Genomic DNA, 19,984 nt, shown 5'->3' with positions numbered 1-19,984 from the left:
TACTAAAGAAACAACTCTTCAGCCTGGGAACTACTATCACAGGTCTGAGATGCTAACTGGACCTAGTCCATTGAGGCACGGCCACCAAACATGTATGTGTGATTTAATAAATCTTAAATGCAGTTATTCTGCCTACTGCGTGTGATTCCCATACTTCGACAAAACTGTGATTTATAAGAGGAGGCTAGGGACGGAGCTTCCAGGGAAACACCACGTCTAGCTATACCAAAAGTGCGGCTAATGAGTGTAAATCCATTATAGATGTATGTATGTATGTATATTTTTATTTGTAAAGCGCTCCTTGAGGGCAAAGCACTGTACAACAAAACAATAAATTAGAAGTAACAAACAAGGGGTCAGAATAAAAAGTAACAATAAGTGCATTATAAAATACAATTCACATAAATATAAAATATAATTACCGTATATACTCGAGTATAAGCCGAGTTTTTCAGCCCCCAAAATATGCTGAAAAACTCTACCTCGGCTTATACTCGGGTCAAGCACAAAAACAGTCCCCGGCGCCTAAGAATAATCGCCGGCGCCTAAGAATAATCGCCGGCGCCTAAGAATAATCGCCGGCGCCTAAGAATAGTCGCCGGCGCCTAAGAATATTCGCCGGCGCCTAAGAATAGTCATCCAAAAACGAGATTGAAACTTACCAGAAGCTGCTGCATTTCGCACCCTCGGCTTATATTCGAGTCAATAAGCTTTCCCAGTTTTTGGAGGTAAAATTAGGTACCTCGGCTTATACTCGGGACGGCTTATACTCGAGTATATACGGTACAATGCAGATTAAGTGCTCAGTGTCAGGGAAACAAAAGGCTAGAGGACCCTACCCCGTAGGGCTTACAGTCTAAATGGGAGGGTAACATACAGACACAATTCAGAGGGGTATTAAGGTGCTGTGGGTTACAGTTTGTTACACTGTTATATAAGTGCCAGTTCAGGGGTTATCCAGGTGCTCCCAGAGGAGCATAAACATAAAAAGTATTGGACAAAGGTACTTGAAAAACAGTTCATCCCACCAAAAGAACCTACTTTATAAAGCCTAGTTATTACCATCTCTCAACCTGCAAAAAAATGTTTTAGTTCACTACTTAAAAGTGGCCATAGACACACAGATAATATCGTAGGAAACAAATTTTCGTTCCGATGTTCTGTGCGTGTATGGTGGAAAAAGAGCCGATTGATATTGGTCGGCTTGTTGATAGGGCTGGATGGAAAATTTTGATCGGGTGCCTTTGAAGTGACCTAAACATCGGCCATTGTTAGTGCTGAATGGTCAGATACAGGTAGAATTCTATTGTTTCCATAAGTATATCTGACCATTCAGCTCTACATGTGTATATTGAAACGAACAATCTTTCTTGGATAGATCTTTTCCAAGAAAGATCGTAATTGTTACGTCTATGGCCACCACAGATTGCCACTACGTAGTAAAAAAACAGACGCCACATTACTATTACTTTGCTTTTTCCTTTAATTATTTTGGTTTTATACAAAGCAATGTTAAGACTGACTTGTATGAATAAAATGCTTTGTTATTTTTGTGAAAATGTATAAAAAATTCAAGTAACAAAAAAAAAAAAAAAAGAATTAGCATTAGAAGTAAAGTTCTTGGACCATGCAATTAATCTAGGCTTGTTTAAAATGAGCAAAATTCTTGTGGCTGGTGCTAACTAAACAAATACATAAAAACCACACACATGTTGGGCCTCATCTAGCTCACAACTTGTCAACATGAATCCCCCCCTCCCTCAAGGCCATCTGTTTGGATCCCTGAACTTATTATACGCTGCCAGTCTTTTGGTTTTTGTTTCCAGCTTTTGCTAATTTTGTGACAATCTATATACAGGAGTAAAGTTATTACTTTTCCTACCAGCCCACCACCCCAGTCATTCATCCTCTTTTGTGTGTGGGCTACTGATCACGTTATTGCTTTTTCATTTGATCAGATCTGATTATTGGAAATTGCTCACATGAATTGTCAGACCAAGCAGTACAAATCCCCCTCTTCTCTCGAGGCCTAGTTATTTTTCCCTTGGAAAGAGAGTATATGCATTCTAGCAGTCCGCATGTGTGACTGATACTGTGCATACTTCCTGACAGCTTAAAAGTGAAAGTTACTGTTGTGTAATGGCTGCATGAGAGCCTGCTAATAAAGCACTGTTATACTCTTCTCATCCTCGGCTTCCCAAAATACAACAGGCTGTCTCCCATAGACTCCATTATAATCAAATAATTTTCTATGTCTCTGTAATAATAAAACAGTAGCTTGTACTTGATCCCAACTAAGATATAATTAATCCTTATTGGAGGCAAAACCAGACAGGTTTTATTTCATATTTAAATGATTTTCTAGTAGACTTATTAAGGTATGAAGATCCAAATTACGGAAAGATCTGTTATCTGGACACCCCCAGGTCCCGAGCATTCTGGATAACAGGTCCCATACCTGTATTTTAAAGTCATGGTCTTATGTACAGATGCATTAGATCTGTTAATTCCTTAAAGGGATACTGTCATGGGAAAAAAAAAATTCAAAATGAATCCGTTAATAGTGCTGCTCCAGCAGAATTCTGCACTGAAATCCATTTCTCAAAAGTGCAAACAGATTTTTTTATATTCAATTTTGAAATCTGACATGGGACTAGACATATTGTCAATTTCCCAGCTGCCCTAAGTCATGTGACTTTTGCTCTGATAAACTTCAATCACTCTTTACTGCTGTACTGCAAGTTGGAGTGATATCACCCCCTCCCTTTTCCCCCCAGCAGCCAAACAACAGAACAATGTGAAGGCAACCAGATAACAGTCCCCTAACACAAGATAACAGCTGCCTGGTAGATCTAAGAACAACACTCAATAGTAAAAACCCATGTCTCACTGAGACACATTCAGTTACATTGAGAAGGAAAAACAGCAGCCTGCCAGAAAGCATTTCTCTCCTAAAGTGCAGGCACAAGTCACATGACCAGGGGCAGCTGGGAAATTGACAATATGTCTAGCCCCATGTCAGATTTCAAAATTGAATATAAAAAAATCTGTTTGCTCTTTTGAGAAATGGATTTCAGTGCAGAATTCTGCTGGAGAAGCACTATTAACTGATGCATTTTGAAAAAAACATGTTTTCCGATGACCGGATCCCTTTAAGGAACAATCAAACATAATAAATTGTGGTTTTAAAGCAATGTGACAGAAATGTCTTATTATTAATAAATAGCAAGGAACTGTTTATATGAATGTGTAATTAATATGTTGCTATCTATTTAGTCCCTGCAGGCAGCCTTTTGTTCTCTTCGGCACTCACTCCACTAGAGAAAATCTGAAGCCAGGCAACTTTATCTTTCCATCTGAAGGCCACCTGGTTAGAAACACTGGCCCTGGGGGGAGTACAGCCAAGCACATGGTATGTATTAGTTGCTGTTACAATGTGCTGCTAAAATCTAACATTCTGTTGCACTTCTGTGGCACAATAAAATGTTAGCAAATAAATTGCTTGGCAACTGATTTAGCTTACACTTTTGTTTCACTGTATTTTAATTCTGTACATTTCCATGAAACATTAAGTTGTGTTGTCAGACCAATGAAGTGACAAATTATTAATGATTATTAGATGCTGATTTTGCACAGCAATACAGGTATGGGATCCCTTATTCAGAAAGCTCCAAATTAGGGAAGCTCATTTCATAGGGTTATCTAAGAGTGAAGTTAGAGATCGCCACAGTCCACTTGAGTGAAATTCCGCCACTCTCCATTAATTTCTATGGGATTTTTAAAAGAGTATTTATCAATGGGTGAAAGTGAAAGTTCAGCCTTTGATAAATACGCCTTTCAAAATCCCATAGAAATGAATGGAGAGTGGCGGAATTTCACTCAAGCGGACTGTGGGGATCTCTAACTTCACTCTTTGATAAATATACCCCATAGACATGATTTTAAGTAAATAATTCAAATTTTCTAAAATAATAAAAGGGTACCTTGTTCTTGAGCCTAACAAAGCTGCGTGAATTTAGATTGGTTGCAAAACATTCCTGTTGGGTTTATTTTCATGTTTCATTGTTTCTCAAATGACTAAAAGTATGGAGATCCAAATTACAGAAAGACCCCCTGATCCGGAAAACCCAAAGTCCCCAGGTCCCAAGCATTCAAAATAATGGATTCAATACCTGTAACAGTTATCACTGCACTTTAGAATATATTTTTGTTAAGAGGATGACCTGTTTATAAGAGGAATGCTGGATGCTGATTGTTCAAGGTCCAGTTCTGCATTTACCCAACGAGGGGAGGGCACAAATGACCATAACAAGCTTATTCGCTAATAAAAAGGTTCCTATTGTTGGCTTAGTGATCCATGTCACTCATTTACTTGATCATGTTGTGCAGATGGCTCAGTGTGTTTCCCCAAAAGGACCTCTGGCTTGTTCCAGGACTTACTTTTTTGGAAGTACTCATATCCCTTACTTAGGTAAGTATAAAATTGGATTAAAGTTTTATATTATGTGGTCAGTTTAGTCCTTCATATGCAGATAAACATACATGTAACAACATGGTCATGTACTTTGATTAGCCTTGTTCAGGGTCGGACTGGCACATTTGGGGCCCACCGGGTTCTGAACCTCAGGGGCCCCTCACACATGCACAACAGCCAGCGCTTTGTGCACATTCACAAAATCCGGTGTGCCGTGTGAATGCACTAACCCGGGCCACCACAGGCATGCATGAACACCAGGCCACCATGCGCATGCATGAATGGCAGAGCACAGAGTGGAATCGAGAAATGCTGTGCGCATGCGCAAAATCCTCAGGTAATATTTTTTTCCATTTCTCCCGATCGTGGAGCGGGTCTGGGCCCACCTGATTTTTTCCCAGTGTCCCACCGGCCCAGTCCGACCCTGGCCTTGTTCCATGGCCATCACTCAAGGGCCTCTAAGGAAGCGGTTTTAACCTCATTCTGGGGTTTTTTGAGCAGAAAAAAAAATCAGTGGTTTCCTCACATCAGCAGACTCATAAATGACTTATTTTGAGATCCAGTTGTTCAGCCAATTAAACTAATAAATCGATCAAGGTTATGTGGCCATTTACACGAATACGGTGTGAATAAAGAATGAATTGTGAGACCAAAGTAATTTGTGCACAAGTAGATTGCTAAATTTGGTTCCCTTCACTAGATATCTAAGAAAGTGAACTCCGCTAATTTAGGCACTAATGGTCCATAAACAGAGAAAGCTTTGCTATAAAGTGCCCTTAATAATTTGACGGGCAGTTATACAAATCACATTTGAACAGCTCAGCTGAAAGTGAAGGTGACCACGGGCCCTGCTCTTGGGTTCACAAATGTCTTAAACAGTATCAAGGGTAAAACGACAGAAGGAACTCACCAGATCCAGCGGGTGGCCCGGGTGCATCGCCTCAAGCCCGTAGCTATAGGTGAGTCACGATGAGTGACACACACACACACACACACACACACACACACACACACACACACACACACACACACACACACACACACACACACACACACACACACACACACACACACACACACACACACACACACACACACACACACACACACACACACACACACACACACACACACACACACACACACACACACACACACACACACACACCCCCCCCCTGTAGATTCTACATTACTTGTAATGTTCCTAAAATGTTTTTATCATTCCCTCTTCCCAGGAAAGGATAATGACACACAAAAGAAGAATGAGCACATGTAAGGATCATTTCAATCCACCCTGATTTTTTTTATTGTATAGGTATGGGATCCGTTTTCCGGAAACCTGTTATCCAGAAAGCTCCGAATTACAGAAAGACCATCTCCCATAGATTCGATTTCATCCAAATAATATACATTTTTAAAAATAATTTCCTTTTTTAACAGCACATGTATCCCTTAATATCTTGGAATTAAGAAAAAATAAATAATGAATGTACTTGGCAAAAGTGCTTAGAATAGCCCCCTTGTCAATTTTACATCCCCTTATTTTTAAGGTTTACTTATCCTTTAGTGTTTAGTGCAGGCTAAAAATAAGATCCTGTTGTGTTGCAGTTTGCATTCATTGTAGTTTTTCTTACAGGGGACAGTAAAAACTATTTTAACTGCAAATGGTTTTATTTTCCAAGTCCCTTGTGTAGTTTAGCTCTTGCAGTGCAAGTTTATTCTTTGGTGGAGCTCCTATTATTTCTTGTAGTCTGTCCCTGTTTGTCATCTTTTCACATTATTGTTAAAGAAAATATTTTAGCATAGAACAGGAAACCGCACGCAACACAAAGCACTTTTACAAATTCCTTTTTGACAGATTTGAAGAGGGTGATGCCATATCCTTTGTCATAATAATAACTCTTTGTACATAACACAAATAGGGTTTAAGGGATGATCAGTTTAAAGAGATGTTAATGTAAGAACATGAGCAGTTTAAGATTTTCAGGCTGAAAAAAATTTAAACAAAAATGTGATTCACATGCCCTTTGGTCTGTATCCTCAATATGAGTGTATCTCTGCTGTACATTATAAAGTGTTTGGTCACTCTGTTTCTTTTCTTTCTGAAAAGCGCTTTAATTGTGTTTTTGTTCTTGCTTTTTCCTAGTAACCTGCTATCACAGATATATGCTGCTGTGGTGGAAGCTGTGCTTGCTGGTATTGCCAGCTATGCCAAGTCTCTAAGCCCATCAAAGGTATTATTTGTGTGGGGGGGGGAATACTGTACAAAATACTGTGTAATTGTCAGGTTTGGGATCTTTATACAGAATTCTTGGGACTTAGGCAGGTCTGAACTGAGATTCAAAATAGGCCCTGGCATTTTGGGTAGACAGAGGCCCATACAGCCCACACAGGGCCCCAAACATCCCCCAAGCAGCCCAATAAATTGTCATTGTCTATGGCAACTTATAGCAGCCCCTCTGGCATTTGCCAGAACCCAACGATTGCCAGTCAGGGCCTGGACTTAGGGTTTTCCAGATAAGGTTTTTCTTCTGTTAATTGGTTCAACATACCTACAAAAAATATTTAAATAATAAACACAGTAGGATTGTTTTGCCACAAGTATGGATTTATGCAGCTTAGTTACAGAGTATTGTTTTATTACAGCGGAAAAAAATCATTTTAAAGGGGAATTATTGCGAAAATATAATTTAATATAAGCTTCATCATACTGGAATAAGAAACTTTCTAAATACAATCCATTAAATATTTAAATATTAGGGATGCGTCGAATCCACTATTTTGGATTCGCCCGAACTCCCGAATCCTTTGCGAAAGATTCAGCCGAATACCAAACCGAATCTGAACCCTAATTTGTATATGCAAATTCAGATTAGTTTCGGCCGGGCAGAAGGATTCGGCCGAACTGCAATCCTGCTGAAAAAGGCCGAATACTGGCCGAATCCCTTGATTCTGTATTTGGTGCATCCCTATTAAATATTCTGCATTGTTTCTGAAATAATCAAGTTTATCCTCACTATTCTCTCAGCATCTGTTTCTCTTCATTCTCTCTTCATGCAGCAGTTGGGTGTCAGATATTCATTGACAGTTAGATCCAATATATCTTATAGGGGGGCTCCTTTCCTAGCAGATGAATTAGAGCTCACTCAAATAACTGATTCCAGTACAAACGAAATCTCACAAAATAACTGCCTTTTGCACAAATTCTGCATGTAGAGAGACATGATGTCTGGTGATTTAATAGAGTGAGCTCTAATACATCTTCTAGGCAAAAGGAGCCCCCCTATAAGATATATTGGATCTAACTGTCAATGAATAGCTGACACCCAACTCCTGAATGAAGAGAAACAGATGCTGAGAGATAGAAACTGTACAAAATTATTAATTGATTATATTTAGAAAACTTCTTATTTCGGTATGCTAAAGCTTATATTCAGTTTCCATTTTCGTGATAGCTCCCATTTAGAAAAAATTGAATTAGTTACTGAAAATGGACTGCTTGGGAGATGCCTTCCTTTAATCCTGAGCTTTTTAAATATATTTTTTTTGGATAAGAGATCCCATACCAAATGTATAGCATACTTTAGGTGCCATTTGACAGATTTCTCCTAGTTTCCCTGTGTTGCTAGTTCCCGTTTAATTCAACAGAAGCCCCAATCTTGAGCAGCATAAAAAAGGAAATAAATAAAAAGAGTTTGCTCAATTTTGGTCAGTAATGAGTTTGGCTAACATGCTACGGGCAGGCCGTGGGGTTACTGGCCCGTTATAACTTTGTTGGCTCATAACCAGCTTTATAAAATCAAACGCATACATACATTTGCAAATTGTGGAAAATATCTCCTATGATGTCTTTGCACACGGGGAGGCCCATTTATTAAAGGTCAAACTTTGAATTCATGCGAATTTCTTTAAATTCGAATATGCTCACTATTCGACTGGGTGGTTATATAAGTAAAAATTAGAATGGCTATTATTCGATCGAATGGTTCCGACCCAAAAATTAAAATCATATTTGATTCATATTAATAAAAATTTTCTCTTGGAAAAAAAAAAAACATGAATGTCAGGAAGGCTATTAACATCTCCAAATGGCTCAATGGACCTCTGCCATTGACTTGTACATTAATTTAGCAGGTTTTCGGTGGCGAATATAGTCGAATTAGGACTGTTTCCATGGTGGAGGTGTGATAAATCTCACATTCAATTTTACATTTGAATAGGGGGTTTAATTTTTAGTATGATGTAGAGAGGGATATTCTGAGATAATTTGTAATTGGTTTTCATTTTTTATTATTTGTGGTTTTTGAGTAATTTTTATTCAGCAGCTCTCCAGTTTGCAGTTTCAGCCATCTGATTGCTAAGGTAAAAATGACCCTAGTAACATTGCATTTGAATAAGAGACTGGAATATGAACAGGAGAGGGCCTGAATATTATGATTAGTAATAAAAATTAGCATTAACAATAAATTTGCCGCCTTACAGAGCATTTGCTTTTTAGAAGGGGTCAGCAACGCCCATTTGAAAGCTGCAAATAGTCAGAAGAAAAAGGCAAATAACTATAAAACTATAAAAAAAAAAAAAAAATAATGAAAACTAATTGAAAAGTTGCTTAGAATGGGCCATTCTATAATATTCTAAAAGTTACCTTAAAGGTGAACCACCCTTTAAAATTTGAATGTGTGAATTTAAAAATCGAAAATTCTAATTGACTATTCGACCCTTGATAAATCTGCCCCTAAATGTTTAAGGTGAATTAAAGGGGTGGTTCTCCTTTTAATTACATTTTACATAATATGTTATAGAATGGTTGCTTCTTAGCAACTTTTCAATTGGTCTTAATTATTTATTTTTTGTAGTTTTTTTTAATTATTTGCCTTCTTCTTCTTCTGACTTTCTCCAGCTGTCAAATGGTGGTCACTGACCCCATCTAAAAATCAAATGTTCTGTAAAGCTACAAATGTATTATTATTGCTACTTTTTATTACTCATCTTTCTATTCAGGCCTCTCCTATTCATATTTCAGTGTCTTGTTCATATTAATGCAGGGTTACAAGGGTAATTTGGACCCTAGCAACCAGATGGCTGAAATTGCAAACTGGAGAGCTGCTGAATAAAAAGCTAAATACTGTAACTCAACCACCACAAATAATAAAAAATGAAAACCAATTGCAAATTGTTTCAGAATATCACTCTCTATATCATACTAAACGTTAACTCTAAGGTGAACAACCCCTTTAAGCAGTTCCTGTGTTGTCTTTTATTTATTTTTTTATTTTTTTTTTAGAGAGAAGCGTTTAACAATATTTAAATTAGCAAGTGCGTATATAAGTGGATATCAATGATGTGCTCAATTTGTTTCCCGTTTTTCAGGCAAAGGAGGCAGCAGAGCAGACTCTCTGGGCCCAGTTGGACTCAATGAACCTTCTTCAAATTAAATCTTCATTAAGGTTTGTCTGAAAACGTATGAACTTTGCAAACTGTTCCCACTCTCTGCAATTTGCAGTGATTTTTGTATTACTTCTCTTTAAATCTTGTTCTCTCAGTCTGGATGCCGGTGTCGGTATCATCCAACAACCAGAAAGTAGATTGATTGGGAAGCTTCATTTTTTAAACATTTTATTTGTTTATTTTATGATCCTTTTATTCTACTTACATTTATGAAGTCGAGCTTTGTATACTGACCTTTGTATACTGTACGTGTGTTGTGCCAGTGTTATAGGTAACTTGTATTATAATTACAGGGTTGGGACACAAAATAATTCTTTTTATTGCTCTCAAGCAGTATTTTTATTATATCACATTCCATCCATCAATAAAAGACAACATACTGCTAGTAGCCATGTAAAGGTTTCATTTTTATCTCACAAGATCAGAGAACTGAACAAACAAGCAGTAGGGAGGAAAGTGAAGGTGTGGGTGCGCTTGGTGCAAGTCTGGTGCAAGTCAGCTTTACCAATGTTAGTTCTGGTAGCCAAGCCTAAACGCACAGCTTTGCTAGTAACAGTGCAGCAGCTCCTTTCATTCCCATTCGCCTTGAGAAAGCAGATCTGCGAAACGCACATCAGCGTTTCTCTCCTCTTGCTATCCGATTTGGTTTTAGCTTAGCTACAGAGCATTTATTATTTTAAAAACTCAGTCCGGAATTGGTCCTATAGGGTTGGTTCTTTACAACCCACAGCTCAGCTCATATTACTTTACTTCCTATCACTGCATACTTAACTACGAGGGGCCGAAGATTTGTGGTTTTATAGGTTAAGCTAGCTCTTCCTAAGCATTGGACAAGGTCATTTACGAGACCACAGTCACGGTTATCCTGCCTGCCTTTACTTTGTGTTGTCCCAGGGATAGAAAAATAATAGGTAGCAAGTTTTGGGACAACTTTACCATTCTTTACTTCAATTTCCCACTATTTTCTTATGATCCTGAGCAAAGGGGATTGGAATTGCACAATATTTATTGCACTGCTCTTTAGGGTCAGGCCACACAAGCAGATTCGGGGAGATCAGTCGCCCCAGTGACAAATCGCCTCTTCTTCGGGGGGACAATCTGCCCAAACTGCCTGCCCTCCGCTGGCTAAAATAAAAATCGCCTGCGGCAATGCACACGCAGTTCTTTGTTTTCCGAAGTTGCCTCACGAGGAAACTTAGGGCACTTTGGATAACGAAGCGCCGCTTGTGAATTGCCGGAGGCGATTTTCATTTTAGCCGGCAGGGGGAGATTGTCCACCCTGAAGAGGCGATTTGTCGCTGGGGCGACTAATCTCTCTGAATCTGCTCGTGTGACCTGACCCTTACACCTATGAATTTCTATTTTATTAATTAGTGGGGATGAATTAATTGAATACTAAGGGGGGAATTCACAAAAATGGAGATAGCCCATTTTTGGAGTAAAAGTGGTGGGAAACTGGAGTAAAATACTTTCTCCATATTCACAAACAGAAATCCGCCTAAATTCCAACTCAGCCGCCACTTTTCATTTTTTGGTGAAAGAAAGAGTTTAATGACACTTTTATGAATTTGTCTTTAAAACCACATAAAAATGGCAGAAAAACTACATTTTAAAGCAACATTTAAAAGCTAAGGGTACAAGTGACTGATACTCTAAAATAATCGTTTTCTGCGTGGTACTGTCTCCTTTTCTCTCTTTAGAAAAATGTCTTTTTATAACCGATCATTACTGACCTTGGTCAGACCTCTGCTGAAACTAATTGGATATAATTATAAGTTTGCAATCAAGGGTACTGTTCCTTCTCTTTTCATAGTAGGTCCTTTCAGTTATGATTCAGTATATGGTAACATGCTTTATTTGCTTATTTTTTTAGGTCTAAAGTAACATTTCAAATTGAAGCTGTGAATAGTCTTGGAAGGTAGGTTTTATCACTGATTTAATTTCTGTTCTTCAAAAGCATAGGCCTCAGAAGACTTTCATGAACCCCCTAGCTAGGTGTACTGTAAGGGCAATGTTAGAAAAGGAGATCAGTCACCCTCAACAGATCTCCTCTTCTGAGGCCAACTAATCTCCTCCATATGTTTTCCCACTGATGATAAAGTGAATCTCTACTGGTAAAACACATGCATCACTTCGGCTTCTGGAAGTTGCCTCACATGAAAACATTGTGTGACTTTGGAAAGATGAAGCAACGCATATGTAAGCATTTGGAAGAGATTAGGCACCCACAGAAGTGGAGATTTTTTTGCGGGCAACTAATCTCCTTGTCTACCATTGCACTTAAAGTGGACATAATATGCTGATACAAGCTGTTGGCTCTACCCATTCAGACCAACACATGCAGAATGATCTGATCAGGCCAGTTTGGAAAAGCACATGGGTGTCCAAAAATAGAAAAAAAGGTCTACTTAATTGGCGAACTTGCCCTACAAAATTACCTTAAAGGAGAACTAAACCGTAAAAACTAATATGGCCAAAAATACCATATTTTATATAGTGAACTTATTGCATGAGGCTAAAGTTTCAGCTTGTCAATAGCAGCAATGATCCAGGACTTCAAACTTGTCACAGGGGGTCACCATCTTGGAAAGTGTCTGTGACACTCACATGCTCAGTGGGCTCTGATTGGCTGTTGAGAAGCTAAGCTTAGGGCTCGTCACTAATTATCCAGCAGAAAATGAGCTTCCCTGGCTGTAATATAAGCTGATGCTACAGGTTTGCTGATTATTCAATTCTGATGCTAATTGCACTGGTTTCTGTGCTGCCATGTAGTAATTATCTGTATTAATGACTAATCAGCCTTATATTGTGACATTTCTATTCTATGTGTACTGTATATTGTGAGTGGGTCCCTAAGCTCAGTAAGTGACAGCAGCACAGAGCATGTGCAGTGAATCAGCAGAAAAGAAGATGGGGAGCTACTGGGGCATCTTTGGAGACACAGATCTTTACTGCTAAAGGGCTGTGGTTGCCTTGGGCTGGTACAGAAGCACAAAACATCATGTACAACATTTCTAGCTACTTTTTTAGTTTAACGTTCCTTGTCCTTTAAGTTACCTTTTTGTATGTTATAGAATGGCCAATTCTAAGCAACTTTTAAAATGTTCTTTATTATTTATTTTTTATAGTTTTTGAATTATCTGCCTTCTTCTTCTGACTCTTTCCCGTTTTCAAATGGGGGTCTCTATGATCCCATCTAAAAAAACAAATGCATTTTAAGGCTACAAATGTACTTTTTATTACTCATCTTTCTATTCAGACCTCTCCTCTTCTTATTCCAGTCATTGTAACAGTGATTTAAGAAGAAGACAATTTCACTGACTATAATTAATGTATCTTGAATGACCTGATATCCTTGATCCAACCATTTATCCCTGATCTGTTGGATTGTTGTTTGGAAGCCCCTCCTCAGACATAACAAGACGGCTGGTGTCACTCTTAAAAGCAGTTTATTAATTGTTAAATATTAGTTGCTGCCTCTTGTGATGACTAAAATCTTTGTTTTTCATTCTAGGATTGTGCCATTGGACGATGGGTTACATTTGGTTAATACAGTAAGTAGTATTGTTCATTTTCATACCCCGACTTTTTTTTTATTTTAAATTTTGCCCTGTTTGATCTGCATGGCTGGCATTTGTACACAAATGGCTACCCTCTGCTTAGGATTTGTGTTCAGGCTGAAGCAGTGTCCTATAACACTGTATACCCAGGCAAAGGGAAACTCATGGGAAAACATGTTTTTGTCAAAACACAGCAGAATTCTGCACTGAAATCCATTTCTCAAAAAAGCAAAAATATTTTTTTATATTTAATTTTGACATCTGACATTGGGCTAGACATATTGTCAATTTCCCAGGTGCCCTCAGTCATGTGACTTGTACTCTGATAAACTTCAGTCACTCTTTACTGCTGTACTTCAAGTTGGAGTAATATCACCCCCCTCCCAGCAGCCTAACAGAACAATAGGAAGGTAACCAGATAACAGCTCCCTAACACAAGATAACAGCTGCCTGGTAAATCTAAGAACAACACTCAGTAGTAAAATCCAGGTCCCACTGAGACACATTCAGTTACATTGAGTAGGAGAAACAACAGTCTGCCAGAAAGCAGTTCCATCCTAAAGTGCTGGCTCTTTCTGAAATCACATGACCAGGCAAAATGACCTGAGATGCACCTACACACCAATATTACAACTAAATACACTTGCTGGTTCAGGAATGAAATGTTATATTGTAGAGTGAATTATTTGCAGTGTAAACAGTGTCATTTAGAAATAAAAATGACACCATAAAAATCATGAAAGAATCCCTTTAATTCACCAGGCACCTAGTTGGGTAAAAACAAAAAAGCAAAGCTACAAAGACCTGGGTAACTGGGCACTCAACCTCTTCAGTGTTTTCTCAAGATTCTAATTGACATTAATGTTGGGGGTGACAACTCTGTGTCTATAGTTTGAGTCATATTCCAGCAGTGAGTAACGCATGCATTTCATCATATTGCAGGCCAGCATGGCAGTGTACGACATTCCAGACTTACAAAATGGAAGAGGATGTTTAGGATCTATCGTGTTTTCGGAATCATTTTTGAAGTCCCAAGTCAATGTTAAAGAGAAAGGTACGCAAGGTTTATGTTATAAAATTCCATGTTGTTTTTTAGATTGTTCCATGTGTATGTAAGTTGCCCGGTTCTTTGATTCCGCAGAGTAGCCGAGGGAGGATAAAAAAACACCTACCAAACGAGTATCTCCTGAAACTGCATGCAAGTGTACCAAAGATAATTGCTCTTGTGGTAGCAGCAGACACTGATATTGGAAGGGCATGGAGAGACAGAGAGCTGGACGATTTGCACAACTCGCTGCCCGCACTGAGCACACTCCATCAAACCACCATTGCAAAGCCCTCTGTTTTCTGAGAGCTTTGCCCTTAAATGAGATTGAAACTCTTTTGGCGTAAAACCCCTCCCCCCGTAGGCCCCCCTCCCTCCTCCCCCCCCACCCGGGCAAATGGGTTCACGGGTGCCATTTTCGTCCGAGCACTCTTCTTCCTGTACTGCGCATGTGCAGTAGGAGGTATTTGCCAGATAGATCTACTGCGCATGCGCCCAAATTTCACGAAGTTTCCAATTTCTTTTTTCGGAAACTTCGTGATTTTCGGCACATGCTCAGTAGATCTAACCGGCAACTGCCTTCTACTGTGCATGTGCAGTACAGGAAGAAGAGCGATCGGACGAAGATGGCGCCCGTGAACTCGGCAAGAGAGGACCTGCATGGAGGGGTGACTAAAAAGTTAGGGGCATTTGCCCGGGGGGAGAGGTAGGGAGGGAGGGAGGGGGCCTGAGGGGGGAGGGGTTTTGCGCCGGAAGGGTTTCCTTCTCCTTTAATCCACAAACACTCTAGTGGGGGTCATTTATCAACACTGGGCAAATTTGCCAATGGCAACCAATCAGATTGCTGCATTCATTGTGCTACTTGCAGCTGGCTTTAAAAAGCTAATCACTGATTGGTTGCTATAGGTAACAGCCCATGGGCAAATTTGCCCAGTGTTGATAAATGAGCCCCACTGTCCCTTGATTATGACATTTGGGCTGTGAAATACTTAGCATGCCCGGAAGAGGATCTTGGGAGTTTCAGACCATAACAGCTAGTCGCCCAAAAATTTCATGTCAATAGTATCTATTGCTTAAAGGATACACAGTAGATAACAGATAAGTACTACTATAGTTCATATAAACAATCTGCTGTGTAACCATGGGGGCAGCCATTCAAGCACAGGATACACAGTAGATAACAGATAAGTACTACTATAGTTTATATAAACAATCTGCTGTGTAACCATGGGGGCAGCCATTCAAGCACAGGATACACAGTAGATAACAGATAAGTACTACTATAGTTTATATAAACAAGCTGCTGTGTAGCCATGGGGGCAGCCATTCAAGTACAGGATACACAGTAGATAACAGATAAGTACTACTATAGTTTATATAAACAAGCTGCTGTGTAGCCATGGGGGCAGCCATTCAAGTACAGGATACACAGTAGATAACAGATAAGTACTACTATAGTTTATATAAACAAGCTGCTGTGTAGCCATGGGGACAGCCATTCAAGCACAGGATACAGAGTAGATAACAGATAAGTACTACTATAGTTTATATAAACAAGCTGCTGTGTAGCCATGGGGGCAGCCATTCAAGCACAGGATACACAGTAGATAACAGATAAGTACTACTATAGTTTATATAAACAAGCTGCTGTGTAGCCATGGGGACAGCCATTCAAGCACAGGATACAGAGTAGATAACAGATAAGTACTACTATAGTTTATATAAACAAGCTGCTGTGTAGCCATGGGGGCAGCCATTCAAGTACAGGATACACAGTAGATAACAGATAAGTACTACTATAGTTTATATAAACAAGCTGCTGTGTAGCCATGGGGACAGCCATTCAAGCACAGGATACAGAGTAGATAACAGATAAGTACTACTATAGTTTATATAAACAAGCTGCTGTGTAGCCATGGGGGCAGCCATTCAAGCACAGGATACACAGTAGATAACAGATAAGTACTACTATAGTTTATATAAACAAGCTGCTGTGTAGCCATGGGGGCAGCCATCCAAGCACAGGATACACGTCAGATAAGCTCTGTAGTATACAATGGGATTCTTTAGAACTTATCTAATATGTATCCTGTGCTTGATCGGCTGCCCCATGGCTATGCAACTTGTTTACATAAACTATAGTAGAGTTTCTGATGCAAATATACCAGTTGTGCCAGTAAAACACAACAGTACATTATATTTTCTTTAATTTAAGACATTTGAATTTTTTGGTGTTATTGTTCATTTAAATGCAGCAGATGTATTATTCCCTATGCTCGTCATATGTTTACTAATGTTTATTTTGACTGCTGAACTGAAAATCTCAACTGATCATACAATCCCCTTGTTTATATAACAACAGTGATAACTAGGTTCTGCTTATAAGCTCTGGGTGTGAGTTTTTCTTGCAGGCCAGGCCTAGATGCTGAGGATTCCAGCAGGTTTATTGTAGCCTTTGAACTTATGGACAGAAAACAAAGTACATTTGTAAAATAATTGACATAATTACTTCCCTCGTGTGTTTTTGTTTGTTCTTATCGTAACCTGAATTTTGCTTCAGTTTGTTTAGCCCTGTGTTCTGTTTATTTTTCCTGAGGGAATCCTCGTAAACATAATTAAACAGGTGGAAGAAGAACCTGTTTATCTCGTATACTCACAAGGGCAGGCTGCCGCTCGAGTATAAAGCAATTCTACTGCGGAAATGTTTTCCTGAACCTGAATTAACAATAAAATAGTAACACTAAGGTTTCTGTGTTTATTCAGTGTCATGGCTTTCCTGTGAGCATTTTTCACTGTGGTGTCAACAACTGCTGAATGGTTTTATTTTGTCTTTGCTAGAAAAATCCTGTAAGCAGCTATAGCATGCATGTGTTTATAGGAGTAGTAACAGATAATCAGAGCAGAAGCCAACAGCAACAAATGATTTGTGAAAAATGTCTAAATTTGACATGTAATTCATATTCAACTTGTTTTCCCTTTCCTTCAGATGGAACTGTATCTACAGATAAAAGCTACACCATCCTCACTGCTGCTGTTCCACGCTTTCTATCATGGCTGGTTAGTATTGACACTTCATTCTCAGGGTTCCTCACTGTTGCCAGTTCATGTACCGAATCCACTATTTTGGATTGGGAAGAACCCCGAGTCCTTCGTGAAAGATTCAGCCGAATACCGAACCAAATCCTAATTTGCATATCCAGATTAGGGGTGGGCAGGGGAAAACATTTTTTACTTCTTGTTTGCATCAAAAAGTAACACATTTCCTTCCCCATCCCTAATTTGCATATGCAAATTAGGATTTGGATTCGATCCGGCCAGGCAGAAGGATTTGTCCGAATCTGAATCCTGCTGAAAAAGGCTGAATCCCAAACTGAATCCTGAATTCGGTGTATCTAGGGTTGCCACCTGCCAGGGCCGGTATTACAAATTTACCGGCAATGTAGCTGCCGGTAATTTGTAATACCCTTTAAAAAAGCCCCTGCCCTCCAGTAAAAACTTACATTTACTTTGTGATGTGGCCCCGGCCCTTTTGCGGCGCTACCCTGAGGCTCCGCCCCTTTTTACGGTGCTGGCCGTCGGCTCCGCTCCCTTTTGCGTCACGGTCCGTCCCTTTATTATCCGCCCCCACCATTGGCCAGTATTTTTTTTTTTTTTAAAGGTGGCAACCCTAGTTGTATCCATAATAAATACATAAGATCCATTTTGTAATTGTTCTGCTTTCTAAGGCCCATGGCACATGCAGCATTTTGGTGAATAAAATGTCCATCTGTCCTCATTCTGTCTTGTAGACAGAGTGACAGGAAGGGAGTGATATCCACCTTTCATCGCATTTTCTGCCAGAAATCTTCTGTGCACAAACACAAGCATTTTGGCCAGAATCTTCCCCTATATGCACAGCTCACAGCCACACACCAGTGAAACTCCCAGCATTTGTCTCCTATATTGCCAAAGTGAGCTCACATTTTTAGTACATTGAGATCTAGAATGTTTCGAATAAAACAAAAGTCTGAAATTCTCATTCAAGACTGATTGAAATGCATCCCTCCAGCTGTTGCTTCTCTTCAGTTTCTTTTGGTTGCCTGAGGGGTGATGGGAGTAGGCTTTTAGGCCCACAGCTGTGTTCAGACTCCGCTTCCCAGCCCTAGGGGCAAATGCTGTGATGCATATTCAGATTACAGGGTTCGGAATATCTTATTACAAGCTGAAACCTTTTATTGGAAAAACATTAAACAGGAAGATGAACTTAAAAGCTTGACTGACACCTAGTGGGTCCCAGAGATATTGCACCTCCACCAGAAATGGGGACTTTGAAAAGTAAATAAAGGAATTTGTGACTTGTAACATAAAACATGCAAAGTTGTTGGGCTAAATTCCCCTCCAGTTGTAGGGAGTTGTAAATTAGCGTCAGCTTTAAACTACCTGGGACAATTATTGCTATTAAAGCAATATTTATAAAACACAAACATATTCTGCAGCATTGTACATGTGTGTATTAAACATACTAGAATACTTACAAAAATACCAATGCATTGTATAGAGGGCCCTGCTTAAAGGAGAAGGAAAGTGTTCTTGCATTTGGGTGTTCCAAATGTTATGCACCCCAAGTGAATGTATTTACTTACCTAAAACCCCTGGCCGGTGCTCCTATCAGCAGAAAACTGCACCGGCCCGGGGTTATACTAGAGAGCACCACAGAGTGATCCTCTCTAGTATAACCCCGGGCCGCTGTAGTTTTCTGCTGATAGGAGCACCAGCCTGGGGTTTCAGATTCAGAAGTACAGTGGTGTGAAAAACTATTTGCCCCCTTCCTGATTTCTTATTCTTTTGCATGTTTGTCACACTTAAATGTTTCTGCTCATCAAAAACCGTTAACTATTAGTCAAAGATAACATAATTGAACACAAAATGCAGTTTTTAAATGAAGGTTTACGTTATTAAGGGAGAAAAAAAACTCCAAATCTACATGGGCCTGTGTGAAAAAGTGATTGCCCCCCTTGTTAAAAAATAACTTAACTGTGGTTTATCACACCTGAGTTCAATTTCAAAGGTTATAAAGCCATTTCTAAAGCTTTGGGACTCCAGCGAACCACAGTGAGAGCCATTATCCACAAATGGCAAAAACATGGAACAGTGGTGAACCTTCCCAGGAGTGGCCGGCCGACCAAAATTACCCCAAGAGCGCAGAGACAACTCATCCGAGAGGCCACAAAAGACCCCAGGACAACATCTAAAGAACTGCAGGCCTCACTTGCCTCAATTAAGGTCAGTGTTCACGACTCCACCATAAGAAAGAGACTGGGCAAAAACGGCCTGCATGGCACATTTCCAAGGCGCCACTTTTAAGCAAAAAGAACATTAAGGCTCGTCTCAATTTTGCTAAAAAACATCTCAATGATTGCCAAGACTTTTGGGAAAATACCTTGTGGACCGACGAGACAAAAGTTGAACTTTTTGGAA

At 39.4% G+C, this 19,984-nt stretch overlaps 1 protein-coding gene across 1 annotated transcript in view; it reads left to right on the top strand.

The window, feature by feature from the left end:
* Positions 1–19,984, top strand: part of dnaaf9.L (dynein axonemal assembly factor 9 L homeolog) — a 98,672-nt gene that overhangs the window by 53,047 nt on the left and 25,641 nt on the right. Inside the window, exons 10-18 of the mRNA XM_018227100.2 lie at positions 3,277–3,412; positions 4,390–4,471; positions 5,710–5,746; positions 6,621–6,708; positions 9,845–9,921; positions 11,796–11,840; positions 13,437–13,476; positions 14,425–14,536; positions 17,514–17,584. Coding sequence (XP_018082589.1) covers positions 3,277–3,412; positions 4,390–4,471; positions 5,710–5,746; positions 6,621–6,708; positions 9,845–9,921; positions 11,796–11,840; positions 13,437–13,476; positions 14,425–14,536; positions 17,514–17,584 — 688 coding nt within the window. The remainder of the gene's footprint in view (positions 1–3,276; positions 3,413–4,389; positions 4,472–5,709; positions 5,747–6,620; positions 6,709–9,844; positions 9,922–11,795; positions 11,841–13,436; positions 13,477–14,424; positions 14,537–17,513; positions 17,585–19,984) is intronic.

This window comes from Xenopus laevis, chromosome 1L (assembly GCF_017654675.1).
Source record: "Xenopus laevis strain J_2021 chromosome 1L, Xenopus_laevis_v10.1, whole genome shotgun sequence".
Lineage (NCBI taxonomy): Eukaryota > Metazoa > Chordata > Amphibia > Anura > Pipidae > Xenopus > Xenopus laevis.
Note: the sequence above shows the minus strand (reverse complement) of the source record. Positions and strands in the feature narration are given on the sequence as shown.